This window comes from Phycodurus eques, chromosome 1 (genome assembly GCF_024500275.1).
Source record: "Phycodurus eques isolate BA_2022a chromosome 1, UOR_Pequ_1.1, whole genome shotgun sequence".
NCBI classification, from domain to species: Eukaryota; Metazoa; Chordata; class Actinopteri; order Syngnathiformes; family Syngnathidae; genus Phycodurus; species Phycodurus eques.
Genome location: NC_084525.1, coordinates 17,767,553 through 17,785,661, shown reverse-complemented (window position 1 = coordinate 17,785,661; position 18,109 = coordinate 17,767,553). Strand labels below are relative to the sequence as shown.

At 43.2% G+C, this 18,109-nt stretch overlaps 1 protein-coding gene and 1 pseudogene across 20 annotated transcripts in view; one reads left to right on the top strand and one right to left on the bottom strand.

Moving 5' to 3' along the window:
• Nucleotides 1-18,109, bottom strand: part of kif1b (kinesin family member 1B) — an 87,584-nt gene that overhangs the window by 9,748 nt on the left and 59,727 nt on the right. For 8 of the 20 annotated variants that reach the window (XM_061681251.1, XM_061681315.1, XM_061681268.1 and 5 more), the window contains 23 exons: nt 17,739-17,844; nt 16,675-16,823; nt 15,958-16,136; nt 15,738-15,878; nt 14,632-14,883; nt 13,070-13,188; nt 12,783-12,868; nt 12,210-12,339; nt 11,784-11,937; nt 11,223-11,313; nt 11,018-11,136; nt 10,852-10,907; nt 10,495-10,695; nt 8,622-8,730; nt 8,248-8,314; nt 8,011-8,095; nt 7,677-7,782; nt 7,383-7,409; nt 5,678-5,792; nt 5,454-5,587; nt 4,134-4,195; nt 3,891-4,036; nt 3,305-3,565 (listed from right to left, as the gene is read on the bottom strand). In XM_061681251.1, the coding sequence (XP_061537235.1) occupies nt 3,305-3,565; nt 3,891-4,036; nt 4,134-4,195; nt 5,454-5,587; nt 5,678-5,792; nt 7,383-7,409; nt 7,677-7,782; nt 8,011-8,095; nt 8,248-8,314; nt 8,622-8,730; nt 10,495-10,695; nt 10,852-10,907; nt 11,018-11,136; nt 11,223-11,313; nt 11,784-11,937; nt 12,210-12,339; nt 12,783-12,868; nt 13,070-13,188; nt 14,632-14,883; nt 15,738-15,878; nt 15,958-16,136; nt 16,675-16,823; nt 17,739-17,844 (2,895 nt within the window). The remainder of the gene's footprint in view (nt 1-3,304; nt 3,566-3,890; nt 4,037-4,133; nt 4,196-5,453; nt 5,588-5,677; nt 5,793-7,382; nt 7,410-7,676; nt 7,783-8,010; nt 8,096-8,247; nt 8,315-8,621; nt 8,731-10,494; nt 10,696-10,851; nt 10,908-11,017; nt 11,137-11,222; nt 11,314-11,783; nt 11,938-12,209; nt 12,340-12,782; nt 12,869-13,069; nt 13,189-14,631; nt 14,884-15,737; nt 15,879-15,957; nt 16,137-16,674; nt 16,824-17,738; nt 17,845-18,109) is intronic. The other 12 variants (XM_061681352.1, XM_061681367.1, XM_061681377.1 and 9 more) reach the window with 6 other exon arrangements.
• Nucleotides 760-868, top strand: LOC133414333 (5S ribosomal RNA; annotated as a pseudogene).

The following is an 18,109-nucleotide window of genomic DNA, read 5'->3' as shown; positions in this document are numbered from 1 at the left end:
GCTCATTGAAAATCGTTCAAATTCTTAAGAGTTCCTCAGAAATGTTTATTTTTAGTGACATTTTTAAGACCTCTGAACACTGGATTTAAGAATCAATTTAGAATAATTATGCATTTGTGAAAATAAAATCAAAGACAAAGTTCACCCTTAAACCGGTTCTGAACTTACATAGGAAAAGCAAAGCAAAGCAAAGTTATTTATATAGCTCATTTCATACACAATGTAACTCGATGTGCTTTACATGATTAAAATCATTTAAAAACAAAGATAAAAAAACAGCTCATAACCAATTAAAACAAAGAGAAAAATAAAAATACGTTAAAGGGAGTACAGCGCAAGAAGAATAATTTAAAATTGGAAATCCTCTAAAAAGCATGAGAAAGAAGAATATTTTTTAACCTGGACTTAAAAACATTCACACTTGGGGCTGACAGTCACTTCAGTTGGCAACTTATTCCATCTGTGTGCAGCATAACGGCTAAACGCTGCTTCACCACGTTTCCTTTGGACTCTGTGCGCCACTATTTTACCTGAGTGTATAGATCTCAGCGCCCTACTGGGTTTATATGCCATTAGCATTTATTTCATGTATTCATTGAGTGATTTATGGACCAGTAGCAGAACTTTAAAATCTATTCGAAACCTGACTGGGAGCCAGTGTAGAGACTTCAGAATTGGAGTAATACAACCCCAATTCCAATGAAGTTGGGAAGTTGTGTTAAACATAAAGAATACGATTTGCAAATCATGTTCAAGACGCCTTACGGCCATACTACTCTGAGAACGCCCGCCCTCGGAAGCTAAGCAGGGTCGGGCCTGGTTAGTACTTGGATGGGAGACCGCCTGGGAATACCAGGTCCTGTAAGCTATGGCGGCACGGTGGGAGACTGGTTAGAGTGTCTGCCTCACAGTTCTGAGGACCGGGGTTCATTCCCCGGCCCCGCCTGTGTGGAGTTTGCATGTTCTCCCCGTGCCTGCGTGGGTTTTCTCCGGGCACTCCGGTTTCCTCCCACATCCCAAAAACATATATAGTAGGTTAAACGACAACTCTAAATTGTCCGTCAGTGCGAATGGTTGTTTGTTTGTATGTGCCCTGGGATTGGCTGGCAACCAGTTCAGGGTGTACCCTGCCTCCTGCCCAATGATTGCTGGGATAGGCTCCAGCACGCCTAGTGAGGAGAAGCGGCTCAGCAAATGGATGGACACTACAAAGACAAGATAGTTAATGTTCAAACTGATAAACTTGATTGTTTTTAGCAACTAATCATTAACTTGGAATTTTATGGCTGCGACACATTCCAAAAAAGCTGGGACAGGGTCACGTTTCTGGGTGTTGTTGATAAATGTCTTTTGCTTTGCATAGTAGAGTTTCAAGTTGCACTTACGGATGTTGCGCCGAACTGTATTTACTGACATTGGTTTTCTGAAGTGTACCTGAGCCCATGTGGTGATATCCTTTACACATTGATGTCAGTTTTTGATGCAGTGCCGCCTGAGGGATCGAAGGTCACGGGCATTCAATGTTGGTTTTCGGCCTTGCCGCTTACATGCAATGATTTCTCCAGATTCTCTGAACCTTTTGATGATATTATGGAACGTAGATGATGAAATCCCTAAATTCCTTGCAATTGTACATTGAGGAACATTGTCCTTAAATTGTTCGACTATTTTCTCACGCACATGTTCACAAAGAGGTGAACCTCGCCCCATCTTTGCTTGTGAATTCAGGGAAGCTCCTTTTATACCCAGTCATGGCACCCACCTCTTCCCAATTAGTTTGTTCAACTGTGGGATGTTCCAAACAGGGGTTTGATGAGCATTCCTCAACTTTCACAGTCTTTTTTGCCACATCCATCCATTTTCTACCGCTTTTCCGGGTCGGGTCACGGGGGCAGTAGCTTTAGCAGGGACGCCCAGACTTCCCTCTCCCCAGTCACTTCATCCAGCTCTTCCGGGGGGATCCTGAGGCATTCCCAGGCCAGCGGAAGGACATCGTCTCTCGAGCATGTCCTGGGTCGTCCCCGGGGTCTCCTCCCGGTGGGACGTGCCCGGAACACCTCACCAGGGAGGCGTCCGAGAGGCATCCGAATCAGATGCCCCAGCCACCTCATCTGGCTCCTCTCGATGTGGAGGAGCAGCGACTCTACTCTGAGATCCTCCCGGATGACCGAGCTTCTCACCCTTTTTTTTACCACCTGTCCCAGCTTTTTTAGAACGTGTTGCAGCCATAAAATTCTAAGTTAATGATTATTTGCTAAAAACAATCAGTTTGAACATTAAATATCTTGTCTTTGTAGTGTATTCAATTAAATATAGGTTGATTTGCAAATCATTGTATTCTGTTTTTATTTATATTGAACACAACGTCCCAACTTCATTGGAATTGGGGTTCTATGTTCTGACCATTGACAGTATGATGACTTGCTCATATTTCAAGTTTCATTAGTGTTATTTTAGATTGTTTAGATTTTTAAGGTAATTGTTAAGAGAATTATTTGGAATGTCACTGATGGTGTAGTGGTACACTCGCCTGACTTTGGTGCAGGCAGCGTGGGTTCAGTTCCCACTCAGTGACGGTGTGAATGTGAGTGCGAATGGTTGTCCGTGTCTATATGTGCCCTGCGACTGACTGGCGACCAGTTCGGGTGTAGTCCGCCTTTCGCCCGAAGTCAGCTGGGATAGGCTCCAGCGTCCGGCGACCCTAACCAGGATAAGCGGTGTTGAAAATGGATGGATGGAATTATTAGGAATGTAATAATTATTGGAATAAAGATGGCATTGTAGAAAATCAATCCATTCATCCATCCATCCATTTTCTGAGCCGCTTCTCTTCACTAGGGGCGCGGGCGCGCTGGAGCCTATCCCAACTATCATCGGGCAGGAGGCGGGGTACACCCTGAACTGGTTGCCAGCCAATCGCAGGGCACATAGAAACAAACAACCATTTGCACTCACATTCACACCTACGGGCAATTTAGAGTTGTCAATTAACCTACCATGCATGTTTGGGATGTGGGAGGAAACCCGAGTGCCCGGAGAAAACCCACGCAGGAACGGGGAGAACATGCAAACTCCACACAGGCGGGGCCGGGGATTGAACCCCGGTCCTCAGAACTGTGAGGCGGACGCTCTAACCAGTCGTACACCATGCCGCCTGTAGAAAATCCAAAGTCTCTAAATACTTTCTGCTTTCAAAAATGAATGTAAAAATTAAACAAATGAAAGCAATTACCTAAAATCCTCATTGTAAACCTTCTCACAGTAAGTATTGCATACTGTCCCATGTTGAGAAATGTTCTGTTACCTTAGTGGCCAGCTCCTTCTCACGATCCACCAGGCTCTCAATGTCAGCAGAGTCGTAGCCACTGCTCTCACTGGGTGTGATGGCGCTCTCAAAGGTGGTGCTGGAGATCTGCGAGGAGATGGAGGTGGAGGTGGACAAGGTGCCTGTGCTCATGCTTGGAGAGAGCAACTCGCTTAGTGACTTGGTGGTTGGCGCCGATCCCACGGGAGCCGATTCTCCCAGTTTGTCTCTCAGCAGGAGGAGGTGGCGGGTCTTCTCCACCTAGACAAGTAAAAGGAAGACTCAAGTGTGTTTCAAACACCATGAAAACATCCATCCATCCATTTTCTAACATTTACACCTACAGGCAATTTAGAGTCTTCAATTAATCTGCCATGCATGTTTCTGGAATGTGGGAGGAGAAAACCCACACAGGCATGGGGGAGAACATGCAAACACCACACAGGTGGGGCCGGATTTGAACCCAGGTCCTCAGAACTGTGAGGCAGATGTCCTAACCAGTCGCCCATCGTGCCGCCCATGAAAACATACAGTATTTATTTCCTCAGCTTTCAGGTGACTGTGTTTTGTAAAGCATGTACAGTACCTCGTGCAGCTGCTCCATTTTCTCCAGCTCCCATTGGTGTTCCAGGATGAGGCTATCTCCTCTGGGCCTCCACCCAGCCAGATTCTCCTCACCACGCACATATGCCACTGATGTGTCTAAGACCTTTCTCCTCCGGCGTTGCATGCCTGCAAACCATGCCCAACATACTCCATGAGCGGATATCCTTGATAGAATTGGAGGCTATTGTACAAGACTTCAACATCATCATGTCACAAAGCTCACCTGGACTTCCAGAATCAGACATCTTGCACAAACTCAACTCGTAGATTCCGGTAACACGGTTGCTGTGAACAAGCAGAGCAGATAAAGCATAAGTCTGAATGTAACATGACCATGTAGTTTGCGGTTTCTCAAACTTTTTGGGTTGTGGGACCCCATACAGGGGAGAAATCTTTCCAAGCACCTCCTCATAATCCCTACGAAAATGATCATAACTACTGTGTGCATCCCAAATACCATTGGAATCATTTTAAATTTTTTTTTTTTTTTACGTTTAAACCTAAACAGTCATGATCTGTTTAACAGATAGGAACTTAACCAAATTAAACTAAATTAAATTTTAAAAAATTCCAACGTCACTAGCTGACATGTACTGCTTTTACTAACAACAGGGCTGCGAACTGAGCTATTACAAAAGCACAGTTAGTGTTACCAATTTAGCAATTTTTCACTATATTTAGCAACGTTTTCCAAATGCAACTGTAAACAACAGTTTTTAAAAAACTAGACTACCTACTTTAATTCCTGCTAAGAAACAAACAACATGAGCACAATCTTTTTCAAATTGGGTTCTGTATGACAAGAAAGGAGCCGGGTGTAAATCAATCATGGAGTCAATCTCACGGGCGTGGCACAGACGGTAAGTGTACATGTAATTGTATCCCCGCCCAAGCGCATGTCGTCGGTGTGTCCCTGGGGAAGACATTTAACCCACATTGACTATGAATGTGGCTGGATGTTTGGAGGTGGTCGGAGGGTCCGTACGCGTGGAATGGCAGCCACCCTTCCGTCAGACTGCCCTAAGGCAGCTGTGGCTACACAAGTATCTTACCACTACTAGAGTGTGACTGTAGAATGAATGGTGTCTGTGTGTAATGGTAAAGTGCTTTGAGTTCCTTGAAAAAGCGCTATATAAGTGTAATACATTATGAACATTGCCAAAGACCCATTTATATGTTCCAAAAGCAGTGATTTATAAACATGTTGGAAACGTTTGACCTGAGGTATGTGCTTCCATGCCGCAAATATTTTGTTGAGCTCGCCTTCCCTCACCTGTACAACTGTACATGAGAAGAGTGTGAAAGAGCTAGAAATGCTCTACGGTTGCAGAGATGTCAGATTTTTGTGATACATCACAATCAGAGCAAAGCTTTTAATTGGCTCAAAGCTAAAGTAGGGAGAGATGATTAGTTTAGTATGTGTGCCTTTCTCCATATGTAGCTTGTAAATTATTTTGCAGACTCCCAAGTTACCTTGGGGGTCTCCAGATTCCAGTTTGAGCACCACTGGTTAAGTTAACAGTAAAGTGTCCTGCAGCCTTACCAGTCTGGGGCTTTCGAATACCCACTCCCGAAGAGGTTCCTGAGAGAACGGGGAGGTGAGATCTTTGCATCTCGGGAGTAGAAGACCATGCAGACGTCTTTGGTGATAATAGCAGGCTGGATGCAATGGTCAAGCTACGAAGAGCAGACATGTGGCACATTTAAAAAGTAGGCAAATATACAGATAATCTCATAGTGATACAAGACGGAGGCTCGGCAGCAGACCTCCAGATATGCCGACAGCGTCATGTAGATCTTCTCTCCATAAGGAGTAACGCGGTTCAGCAGGAGAGAGTTGTGTAGTGAGCTGTCCCACACTGCCTCGAAGCGGTAGAAGGTCCTGCAGGAGTACAAAACCAAAATAATTGGACAGAAGGCACGGACAACTCCCCTTCATTTTGTCAGTACTTTACAAAGAGGTGATGAGGTACGGTAGCTAACGCTTGAAAATAAAGGTCAAATACAGCTATGAGGACAGTCATGTTGGGAGTTGCAACCTAAAGAACTTGAAATTGACTGTGCAGAATAGTGGCACTCACATGTTTCTCTAGTCACGATATGATGTGGGAAACGCATGAGCTGAGAGCTCGGCAACACAATACGACATAGCAATACAGTGCTAGAAAATGTAGCAAGCTTTCTGAGTGACTGATGGCACAATGCAGTCTGAAGGGCTACAGTTTTTTACGTTTCGCATGTTGTTCATGTCAATAAGATGATTCCAATTTTAAAACACTTCACAGATAACACAACCAAACTGTCTTTGTTTTAACGTTAGCAGTTTTCAGGCTGATTTGTCATGATGAGCAGCAGGGGGTGCTGTCATTCACAGTTATCTGTCCTCCACATTATAGCGGCTGATTTGACTCTACACAACTTTACTTATAAGGCAAAGGTTGTAGATTGAAACGACACGGCACGCTGTCTGACAAAAAAATCTTTACCACAAAACTATCAGAGACCAGACAAGATGTCATAATATGCCAGTAGGCACACACACACGACTGCGTCACTGGTCTTGAATTAGGACTCAAAATTATCTGCAAGCTCGGAGCAAGTGTCATTCAAAGTGAGAGTGACAAAATAAAAAATAAATGCATAACAAAAGATATGATCACCAAATATATTTTTACTATATTATACCCAGCCCGGCCAAAAAGAAGTCACCACCTAGGCAAACGACTTCAGTTTACTAGTGAGGATAATGATAGAATCCTGCGTCCGAAGGGTTCTCATTTATCCTGAGAGTAGAATTTGGACAGGAATATAAACAACTCTTTATATGGAAAATATTGCAGAGGCTTGTTAAAATTGTATCACTATTAATGTATGTGAATTATGCCAGGGTGCCGGGATGGTGGCCGACTGGTTAGCATATCTGCGTCACAGTTCTGGGGTCTGAGGTTCAAATACCAGGCCCGCCTGTGTGGCGTTTGCATGTTCTCCCCGTGCCTGCGTGGGTTTTCTCCGGGCACTCTGGTTTCCTCCCACATCCCAAAAACATGCATGGCAGGTTGACTTGACAACTCTAAATTGCCCGTAGGCGTGAATGTGAGTGCGAATGGTTGTTTGTTTATATCTGCCCTGCGATTGGCTGGCGACCGGTTCAGGGTGTACCTCGCTTCCCGCCCAAAGATAGCTGGGATGGGCTCCAGCAACCCGTGACCGTAGTGAGGATAAGCGGTAAGGAAAATGGATGGATGGAATTATGCCAGGGTGTGTGACTTGACCTTTATGTTCAGGCAGACTGTGTATATTAGGATCATCTGCCTGTTCAATGAACAGTAATTACAAATAAAGGCAGACCTAATGCAACATACAATCAAGCACACATACTATTTAACAACTGAATTCTATTAACTCAATTGGACTAAAGGGTAGCATAAAGTTCTTTCAGAGAAGGAACCTTATGTTCTCTGGTTAGTAGTACCTATCAATATCCTTATCAATAGACAGCCTGAGCACAATCAACAGTCCAGCAGCAGTGGGAGGGACAAATGCACAAAAATAAAGAGAAGCACAAAGAGTCAGGCAAAAATGGAGCAAATCAATGGTCATGCGGTGACTCCAAAACATAAAGTAGGAGACATTCACTTGGTCATACACACACCGAATCAATGCACAGTAAATGCAGAATCACATCTTTATATGTAGTGTGTTGTGAAACAGAAGAACAACCTTTAAAGAGATACTTTTTTATCAAAGCTGTCTGTATTGAATTTACCTGTTGGAATTTTGGGAAGATTTGATGTTCTTTGCAGAGATGATATTAAGTGACAAAACAGCATCAGCAGCGCCGTCGTCTACTTCAGCCTTGTTCCTGATACGACCTGGTAGGAGACAGAATGGCCCAGCGGATCAAATTCACCGCTATCCCAAGATCTCTGATAGATTCGGTCCAGACAGTACATCAATTTGCAGCCATACTGTAAAATTAGCTGTTCTGTTAGCTTTTAAATCATCAACTGACGTAGAAATTGTGCATTGATGTTTTGTTTCTCTCATGTTGTATTTTGCCGGACAATTGAATAACTACTGATCTCTAATGCATTGCTCACCCACAACAAGCTCGCGAACATCTTTCCAGTGCAGTTCGCTACCCTTCTCGTGGATTAGAGTCACAGTGATCCGCCGCTGGATACCCTACAGCATAATATGACAGAAGCATAGAATCATTAGCTTTTATTGAAAATCTTTATCATTTGTATGAAAATTTAAATTAATGTCAGTTGAAACTGTGCAATGAGACACTGTAGAGTTGAATGGAAAGAGCACGCATGACGCATCTCTGGCACCTGGTGCAGAAGGTAGGTGCCATGGCAAGGCAGTGCTCCACTGTGATCCACGATAGCTGGAATGTACCTGTACAGAGGTGAACTAGTGCTCAGACACTCATAGCTGTTAAACTTCAAAAATATAGTTAACACCAAAACTGAAAATGTGAATATAATAATGCCTCGTCACACCACTTTGTTCCCTCAGAGGGCACAAATGTCTCAGTGTCACTCCATTGACAGCCTCAGCACTCTTCAACATCAAATGCTAAACAGAATCACACTTCACAGCAAACTTTCCTCTAAATAAAAAATGAATGTGACAATGTATCATTTTAAACCATAACTACCTTAAACTATGTGTATAAATGTATCATATATGTCCAGATACTCACTCTCCTGTGGGCTCCAGCTCGCTGATCTCAAACCAGACAAGAAGATCGTATTTACTGACACACTGGCCCAGGTTGGACTTGGTGATTGTATTCAACTTGGTGGCTGGGACTGATACACGTGGACATACACGCACACACACACCACATTAGGTGAATATCAAAACTCTGGAAAAGCATGTGTGGAAGGAAACTACAGCTGGCCTAACAACCATTTGGGTTGGTATGACAAATGTAGGATACATGTGGTGTCAACAGACGATAACGGAGCCATTATCTTCAAGTCATACAGCTAATATTTAAAGGTCAAAGCAATAAAATACAATATGACATACAAACCGTTAGACTTTCTGTGATGAGCTCAATGAAAGATTATTCCACTACTGACAGGATCCTTGTTGGAAGCAAAGCGCTATCACTTCCTATATTTTGTACGGTGGCCGACAGGGGCAAATTCGCTACAAACGGTCAAATGCTGCGTAGCAGGAATGCCGCAAGACGAAAAACACCTAAGCACATAAAACAACTGCAAGAGAGAAATGCTGCAAGTTCACGCTACACAAAGCAAGTCAGGCCACGAAGGGGGCGCAACCTACAGGAAGGACCTGTCCTCTGAGACCAGAGGCACCACAGGTACAGTGAACAAGTATTGGCCCCCTTCTCAAATACTTATATTTTTCCACATTAAGATCATCAAACAAATATAAATATCAGACAAATATAACCCAAGTGAACTTAAAATGCTGTTTTAAAAAAAAAAAATACTTTTTCACGACAATGTATGTATGGTAGATACGACATGCCCATTTTGAGCTCCATGCCGACGGTGATGCTAAACTAGGGAGATCAAAGTCATCAGTGCATTCCACGTGTGTAGACGGCGAGAAAAGCAAAAGACCAAGGAAAGCGGCACATTGTGCTGCAGACGGTTGAACGCCATACAATTACGATAAGGCAATTGAAAGTACATTTCACATATATATATTTTCTTGTGCTTTTTATCAAATGCTGCTTATTGATAGCATACACTTTGGCGTTAACAAAACAGTAACACTCATGAAACTCAGTTGAGAAATGAGCAAGTAACGACTAATTTCAGTGTCCATGCATTGCCTTCTATTGGAACGACGACATCTCCGATATGGCCGCCACATAGGCCCGTTGGTTAGTCGGGCTGCTACAGGGCGCTGGCGTATCTAGTATCGATGAAAGGCACCCCCTGGTCTCACAGGATTGGTCCGTCCCAGAGGTTGCCCCCCCCTAGTGGCCTGGCAGACTTCCATTGTGTAGTGTGAGCATTTCTCTCGCAGATTTGTGTGTATATTTGTTTGCAACATTTTTCCTTTGCTGTCTTTTTTTGTGAGTGCAGCATTTTTATCTTGCACCATTTTTATTTTGCTGCTGTTTTCTGTAATTGCAGAATTTCTAAATTGTAGAATTTTTCTTCTGCTGTTGTTTTTTGTGCTTGTGTATTTTTTGTTTTGTGTCATTGCTGCATTTGCAGCATATGGCCGTTTGCCCCTGTCCGCCACCGTAATTTTAGTGTGGCGTTTCATTCTAGAGTAACAGCAGCAGCTACACTGTAGCTGAACATATAAATAAGCTTACATTAGTTTTAGGATGTACTAGCAAATGCAACATATTGGGCTTTGGTTAGGAGCTGGGGTCATTAAAACAACAAAGAGAGTGTTTGCTTGAGTGAGGGAGAAAACTACATGAACCTGCAGCAAAGTACATGACACATCACACAACTGCAGACTCACTGTGTTATCGGCTGCAGTACACATTGGAGCAAAGCACAGCGCTAGTCTAATCAGCACACACAGGAGAACCTAATGCCTGGAATGTAAGCTGTTTCACTGCCCACTGTACCGACCATGGTGCCTGGGCACAATAAATACGGGGTCGTCAAGCACTGAGAGGAAGGGAAAATGCGATAGCTGGTCAGCTTCATCCTCCAGGCTGGCCACAGCGGAAGAGGCCAAGGCATTGGCATGCTCGGACAGCGTGTCCAGCACCTTGCCGTTTACATAGCCACTCATCAGGTAGCGGAGCAACTCTATCTTACGCGTATGGTCTGGGGTTGCAATGTATCACGTGATGAGTGTGCAAGAAAATCCAAAGGAAGCAAAAAATGAAAGACAAGTGGAAGGAAATATGAAGCATGCTAATATGAGAAATGAGAATGACTGAGAGGCTTCAATATATGGTGCCGTGGAAGTAAAATCCTTACCAGGTTTAGACAGCGGCATTGGAATAGGATAGTATTTCCTAGATGGTGTTGGAGGGCTGTGGGAACAAATGGGTAGGACTTTAAACCAACGCGAACACCCTCGAAAAGATCCTTTTAGTTGAGTACAACTGATCCAAAGACATGATATCACTTCCTTGTTACCCACCTGATGAGGTCTTGGCCATGGAGATGTAGCGGGTGCTGCTGGTAGTGGCCGAACACTTCAAACACAATGGGCGTGGTCTTGATGTACTCAATAAAGGACTCTGTCACCTCCACTGAAATCTGCTCAGGCAATAAATGGAGAGAAGTTGGCAAAACCGGGTGGCTGTTTACTCGTTCAGATGTGTGCACGAACACTGTATACTCACATTTTGGACGTGATAAAAACCCAGAGGAGTGCCTTTGCCAGTGTTTTTCAAGGGCTCGGTGGAAAAAGCTTCATCATGACGATGCAGGAAACTGAAGAAAAGCAAATCAATGTCATGGCATCACTTGCAAATGACTGGAAAATGTGTACCTCTTTACATTTACAAGCGAGTTCTTGTCTTTCTAGACAACCAAAATGCCCAGGGATAACAATTTGATATATCTCGCAAGTTTATTCAAAAGTTAAAATGGATCACCTTAATTTCTAAAATCAGCAGCATATTGTTGCTATGAGCTGTGAGCATCTCCTGGTGCCGACAGCACTCTACGATGGTGCTTTCTCAACCAGTGTCATCTTTTTAGACTATAATTGCTTTTACACATGAGACAGAGGGTGTGGGATGACCCATGGATTTAAGGGTAAGATATTGCGGGCAGGTGATATATGGTTTAGTTGCCCTTTAGTATCTCTTCTGTGAAGTATTCATATATTGTTGCAGTAATTTGCAATGTGTCTGCTCTCTACGTGCTCGATTATCTTAAGGCTTAAGTTGAGGACTCACTTGAATTGGCAGAAGATATCAGCGTACTCTGGTGGGACACCGGTGCTCTGGAGCACGGTCACACGGAAGGTGAAGGTACTGCCTATCTGCAACTGGCCAGGTGGACTGTCAGGACAAGGCAGCTTGGTCTCTGGAAGATTTCCCACCTTGAGGTCTGGAAGAGGAAAGCCATGGTTTGTGTTTTGAGTCACTAGAAACGGCCTGAAGCTGCATTTTGTATCTGTATCTGTACATTGTCAGCTTAAAGCAATAAAAGATTATATTTAGTCACTTTACAAAGCTCATGATTTGTAGCGTAAACTAGTGCTATTGATACATCAAGCCACTTTTGTACACATTCCTAGACTACACAAGCCTAGTTTCCATATGCCCTGATTTGCATTCAACAGGACCATCTGCCAATGGGTAAAGCTCTAGCAGCCGTACCCATGTCGTTGATTCTGTTGAGCTCCTCCAAGGGGATGATGACGTCCGAACTCTGACCCTGGCCCTCCACAATGCGCAGCTCTTCCAGGGACAAGCCAGCGTGGGTCATAATTGTAGATGGAAAATCATTCTGATGGGACAACGACAAAAAGAGAGTACAGAAGTTAACATTTAGCAGGAAGAGTAATGCTGCATTTAATATTTTATCTTCAGAAAGCCATAGATAAATGAGCACTAAGTGATTTTAAAACGTAATCCAGTCCTCCTGGGCTGGAAAATCAGTTCACAGATGCTAGAAATTGGTCAACTCCATACAATACAAATGAGAAGGACTTCTCAGGAAGAGAAGTTTTCAATTAATTTTTAGTTCAGTGATAAACAGCTTCTTTCAGTTTAGTAAATGTTTAAATAAGTAAAGAAAAATGCAGACACTGCTATTTAAAAAAGTAATAAGAATGTTGAGCTTTATTCACTTTTATTTAACACACAGCTATTATTTGGAAGTTATCTGTTGACTGTCACTCAGAAAAGGTGTGCCTTCTGCAAAGAGTTTTCATTTGATTCTGGACTTGCTTTTTTGAAGTAGTCATCGTCAAAAGAGATCTTGGCACTTCCTGACTGTCGTACTCCAGACCCATAGTCTGGGGCTTCCTCATCAGCTGAAAAGAAACATGATTTCATCAGGATCCATCGCCAAACCGGCATACTTAAATACCCACTGTGCATCAGAGTGAATAAGATTTTTTTTTTCCCTAGACACAAAACCACACATCAGGAGGATATTTAAAATTCAAAATGTCATCGAGCAGAATATAGCACAAGTATACAAGCATTCTTGTTAGAGACTCTTAATTACTCACCAGCTATGGCCTGAACCCCCACACGCAGGAAACCTCGTACGTCACCCTTCTCTGTTACTATGGCAACACGATGAACCAATGGTACAGGGTAAAGCAGGTTGCTCAGGTACACGAAAGCTCTGTAAGTAAAAAAAGGAAAGAATAAACATGACTATCTGCTGCAGCGCTGTGTGATAAATGCATTTAATTCAACGATTTTGAATCCAAATGAATGTTTACAATTCTTAAGGCTTATCCACAGATGTTTTTATATTACAAAATTCATAGTGGGCGGCACAGTGTTCAACTGGTTAGCACATCTGCCTCACAGTTTTGAGGACCCTCAAGACTCTAAATTGCCCATTGGTGTGAATGGGAGTGTGAATGGTTGCTTGTGTATATGTGCCCTGCGATTGGCTGGCGACCAGTTCAGGGTGTACCCCGCCTCTCGTCCAAAGATAGCTGGGATAGGCTCCAGCACGCCCGCTACCCTAGTGAGGATAAGTGGTATGGAAAATGAATGAATTCAGAGTGAAAACTAGTGAAAAACTGCCAAAAAGCCTTAGCACCCCTTCTGCTACCTATCTATTACTGCAATTTGACAGCATGGGTAGTTTGTAAAAAGGTTGTTGATTGTGCCATGTTGGTCTCGCACACGTTGACATTTTGTTTTGACGAACATAGTTTGTTGTGCTGTGCCCCTGGTGGCCCACACATCTCTACCACGACTCATTCTCTCATCTTCTCCTAGCAGGGACTCTCAAGGCCAGTGGCGGAGGACAGAAACAAAATCTGCAGAACATCTGAAGTCATGGTGACGCAAGTAGCTGTTGATGAGTCTCTCTGCCCTGCTTTGAGATTGACCCACTATGTCATTAGATACATATTTACATCTGTTACAAACTGTGCTACTGTAGTAAATTATTTCCCCGCAACAATACATTATAAACAAAACAGCAACCACTTTAAAGTACTGCAAATAAACACTGTGTTAATATATACATCAACACAAACATGTTAAAACAAACAACAAATAAAACGAGAACCATAAATGAAATAGGGTGAAGGGGATTAGTAAAGCAAATAAAAAAACAAAATTACAGACGTGATCAACCGATGGGAGTTAATACTCAGTGTTACCATGGTGGCAAGCAATGACACATCACAGTGGGAGGCGGGGGAGGGAAGAGAAAAGGATGGTGGCTTTTTACTGTCGATGAAAAGCAAGTCTTGCAAAGCAGGCTTGAGTGGTGTGACTAATATTTCATCTCAGCCACACATTTAATTAATCACTGCAAATTGCTATGAATGCCATCTGAAACTATTCTGCAACCACTGGATGAGAAGGGTTCTTCAGATAATACATTCAGATAACAAATATTTAAAGCAATCCAAGAGTATCAACTCCTTTGTTGCAGGTTTTTAAAATGTTTGTCTGAAATGGTCTGCTTTGATTATATGGCATTGTTCCTTCACCTACCGTAAACCCAAGCAACATATCATCTAACCAAAGAAGCAAGCATCCTGAGTGCTGTGCTAGCCTGCGTTTGCATCTCATGGAAAAGCCACCCCCAGTCACCAACCTTCCCACCAGGATGAACCAGGGGGAGCGGTCATAGAAGGGGTCCTGGCCATCGTTGAAGATATCCGAGCCCTCCTCTGTGCCGGCGTCTGAGCTGGTGTCATCGACGAATGCCTCGTCGTCCATCAAGTCAGACATCTCGCTCTGGCGCTCGTCCGCCAGCTCTGTGATTTCGGAGTCGGTGGTGGAGAAGGTGGGCGAGGGCGTGCGGTCGACCAGATGCTCATTTACGCAACCATTGAAGATGGGGGAGCTGAGAGGTGAGGGGTATGGGAATATTGGCACCAAGCAAAACCCAGTGATAATGTAATATACATATCCAGCCTATTTGGTACTGCCGAGAGCTGAGTCATGAAGGGCATTTAAATGTGCCACGTAATCAAACATCAATTTCATATACACAATTATTGTATTCTAATTCCAATGATAAACATTTGCTCCTTCCACCAACATGAGAACTTTCTGCAAACAATGGCACCAATTTAACTGCTTTGATTTCATAAAGAAGGGGAATTATTACAAGTGCAGACAGCACTACTATGACATACGGATATTTCGGTGGGATAAATAATAACTAAACCTTCTCATGTATGGTGTCCGACAGCGGAGCAAATACAAAATAGCACACAGCATTATAATTTTACCGTGCTTTTGTATGAGGTACGTTTTACATCAAAATGACAAAAGAAAAACATTAAGTGACATAAATGCTAACTAAAATGACAATGTATAAATAAAGACATAAGGTCAAATGAATGTACCACATGAGGAATGACAGGAAATCTAAAACACCAAACAGAATACTTGTCCATGAACAAAACATGGAAAATAAATGCAGAGTACGTTTTAATGAGAAAGACAAACATAAATGGTGAAAAATGGATATCATTGACACAATTGGAAAAACAAGGTAACCTTGTAACACAAATAAAAACTGTGATTCAAGAAAACGATTGGATGCATTTAAAACAAAGGGATCACTAAGACTGGCACAGTGAAATAAATGGCCACAAACACAAAATGTATCACTCCATATGAGGTCAACAATTGTAAATCAAAAGATGAAGATATAAGGTGTATGTATGTATTTTCCTGTGGTTTACATACCTCCCCACAAGCTTAAACCAATGGAAGCGATCATAGAAGGGGTCAGTTCCAGTCAGAGTGCCTTCCCCACAGTCCTCCTGATGCGTAGAAGCCAATTCTCCTGCACGGTCATACATCTCCCTCATCTGGTCCAGACGTTGCCTGTGTAATAGTGAGAAGATTGAGGATTTATTAATAAGCAGAACTTACTAAAGCTAGATCAGTGCGGGACAGTCATTACTTGAGTTTCTCAAGGGACCAGTAGTGTGTGGCTCCATTCTTCAGGTCTTGAACCTCCACAGCCACCACTGTGCGGGGGAAAGGCCTGAAGTCACACTCTTTTTCTGGTTCCGATGGTAAGAGCTCCGGCGGCAGAGGAGAATACAGGGTGTCCGTCAATAAGACGAACTGGAACTGGACCTGAAAGATGGCGTGGTGGTAAACATGGATCTTAAAAGTGTGTGCAGTGCACAACAATGTACCAATTTGGCAAATTCTGTTTGAAAGGGGCAGGTGAATAAATCCTGGTTTATGCCTCCGATGAGGCACTTTGCCATGAAGGGAGTATGAAAGAGACCAATTAAAATCAGTGGATATAAATGACTTACTGTATGTAATACAGTCTATGAAAAAAGTCGTTGGGGTACACAAGCTATGTTCACTATCAATCATTTATTGCCTTCAAAAGGACATGAAAACCCACTCATACTGGACTCCAGATGAGAGAGTGGCAAATTTATTTTCTCAAACCCTGAAGATTTAAAGGCTTGACTTGTACGCTATCATAAATGTGAAGTGGTCCATCTTTAAACCATCGATTGTATATTGTATACACAGGGAATGACGTATTGGAGGACAGTTATCCATCTTTAGCATCACTACTGCCTTTTCATTTACCGTAATCTTTGAAACCTTCTTTAAAAAGGAGTGTAATGTAAAGTCATGTGTTTTTCCTTACTTTCTTCTTTAGCTCAACACTGATGGCATTGGCCTCTTTCAGGTAGACGGCGTTCCCCCACAGCTGATCACGGAGCGATGTGAACTGGTGGAACCGCCACTTCCTGAAGGCCCACTGGGCCATGTTGAACTCATGCTCAGTCCACGGAACTGTGGGACGCCAGGAGACAATCCATTCATTAAGAAGGCTGCCAGGAAGTCTAGAAAATATATCTGGTGGAATGTTTTTTTTCCCCCCAAATTGTCATATCCCATAAGAAGCGAGTGTGTCAAGAAAGGTCCCTTGTGATCCATCCATCCCTCCATTTTCTTTTATACGAATCATTACACACCTGTCACAGGTCTGCTGGTGTCTTTTCCAACTAACAGGGGACACCCTGGACTCCATCACAGCCACATATAGAAAATCAACGATTCACACTCACATTCATACCTAGGAACAATTTAAGTCATCCAATAACCTAACATGCAGATTTTGGGAATGTGAGAGGAAGCCAGACTACCCAGAGAAAACCCATTCAAACACAGGCAGAACATGCAAACTCTTCACTGGAATGCTGATATTTGAACCACAGACCTCAGAACTGTGATGCAGACATGCTAGCCACTAGCACATCGTGCTATCCAGCAGAATTGATCTATTATGAAAATGTAAAACCTATCGGAAACATCCATCCATTTTCTGAGCCGCTTCTCCTCACTAGGGTCGTGGGCGTGCTGGAGCCTATCCCAGCTGTCATCGGGCAGGAGGCGGGGTACACCCTGAATTGGTTGCCAGCCAATCGCAGGGCACATACAAACAAACAGCCATCCGCACTCACATTCACACCTGTGGGCAATTTAGAGTCTCCAATTAATGCATGTTTCTGGGATGTGGGAGGAAACCGAAGTGCCCGGAGAACCCACTGGATGTACTGGATATATTATTCCAAGTGAATTCAGTGGTGATGTGGAATTTACAAGACCTGCAACAGCGTGAACTAATACATGAAAGAGATTTATTTTATAATGTACGACTTCAACGGAATTGGAAAAACAATCAAAGTAAATATTCCTAATACAAACCTTCTTCTTCGTCCTCCTCCTCTAGCTCGTCCTCATCTGGCGTTTCAGCGACCAGAGAACGAGTCTCAACCTGTTTCTGAAGTTCCTGCAGTTTGCTCTCATATACCTGGACATGCACAGTGAAGAGGAAAGAGCACATAGACAAATTTGGATCAGCCACATCACCTGTAGAACTCATCTAGCGGTCACAACTACAGCTATATGCCATATTAGCAATTAGATACTAAGTTTTTTTTAAAACAATTGTGTATTGAGCGAACAATGGTCGGAGGAAAAGACGTGAGGTCCTGTAGAAGCATAAATCTGCTGTAATCCAATGAGGGGCGCCATCATCATCATCATCATGAGCGCATCACTTCCTCCAGTCCTGG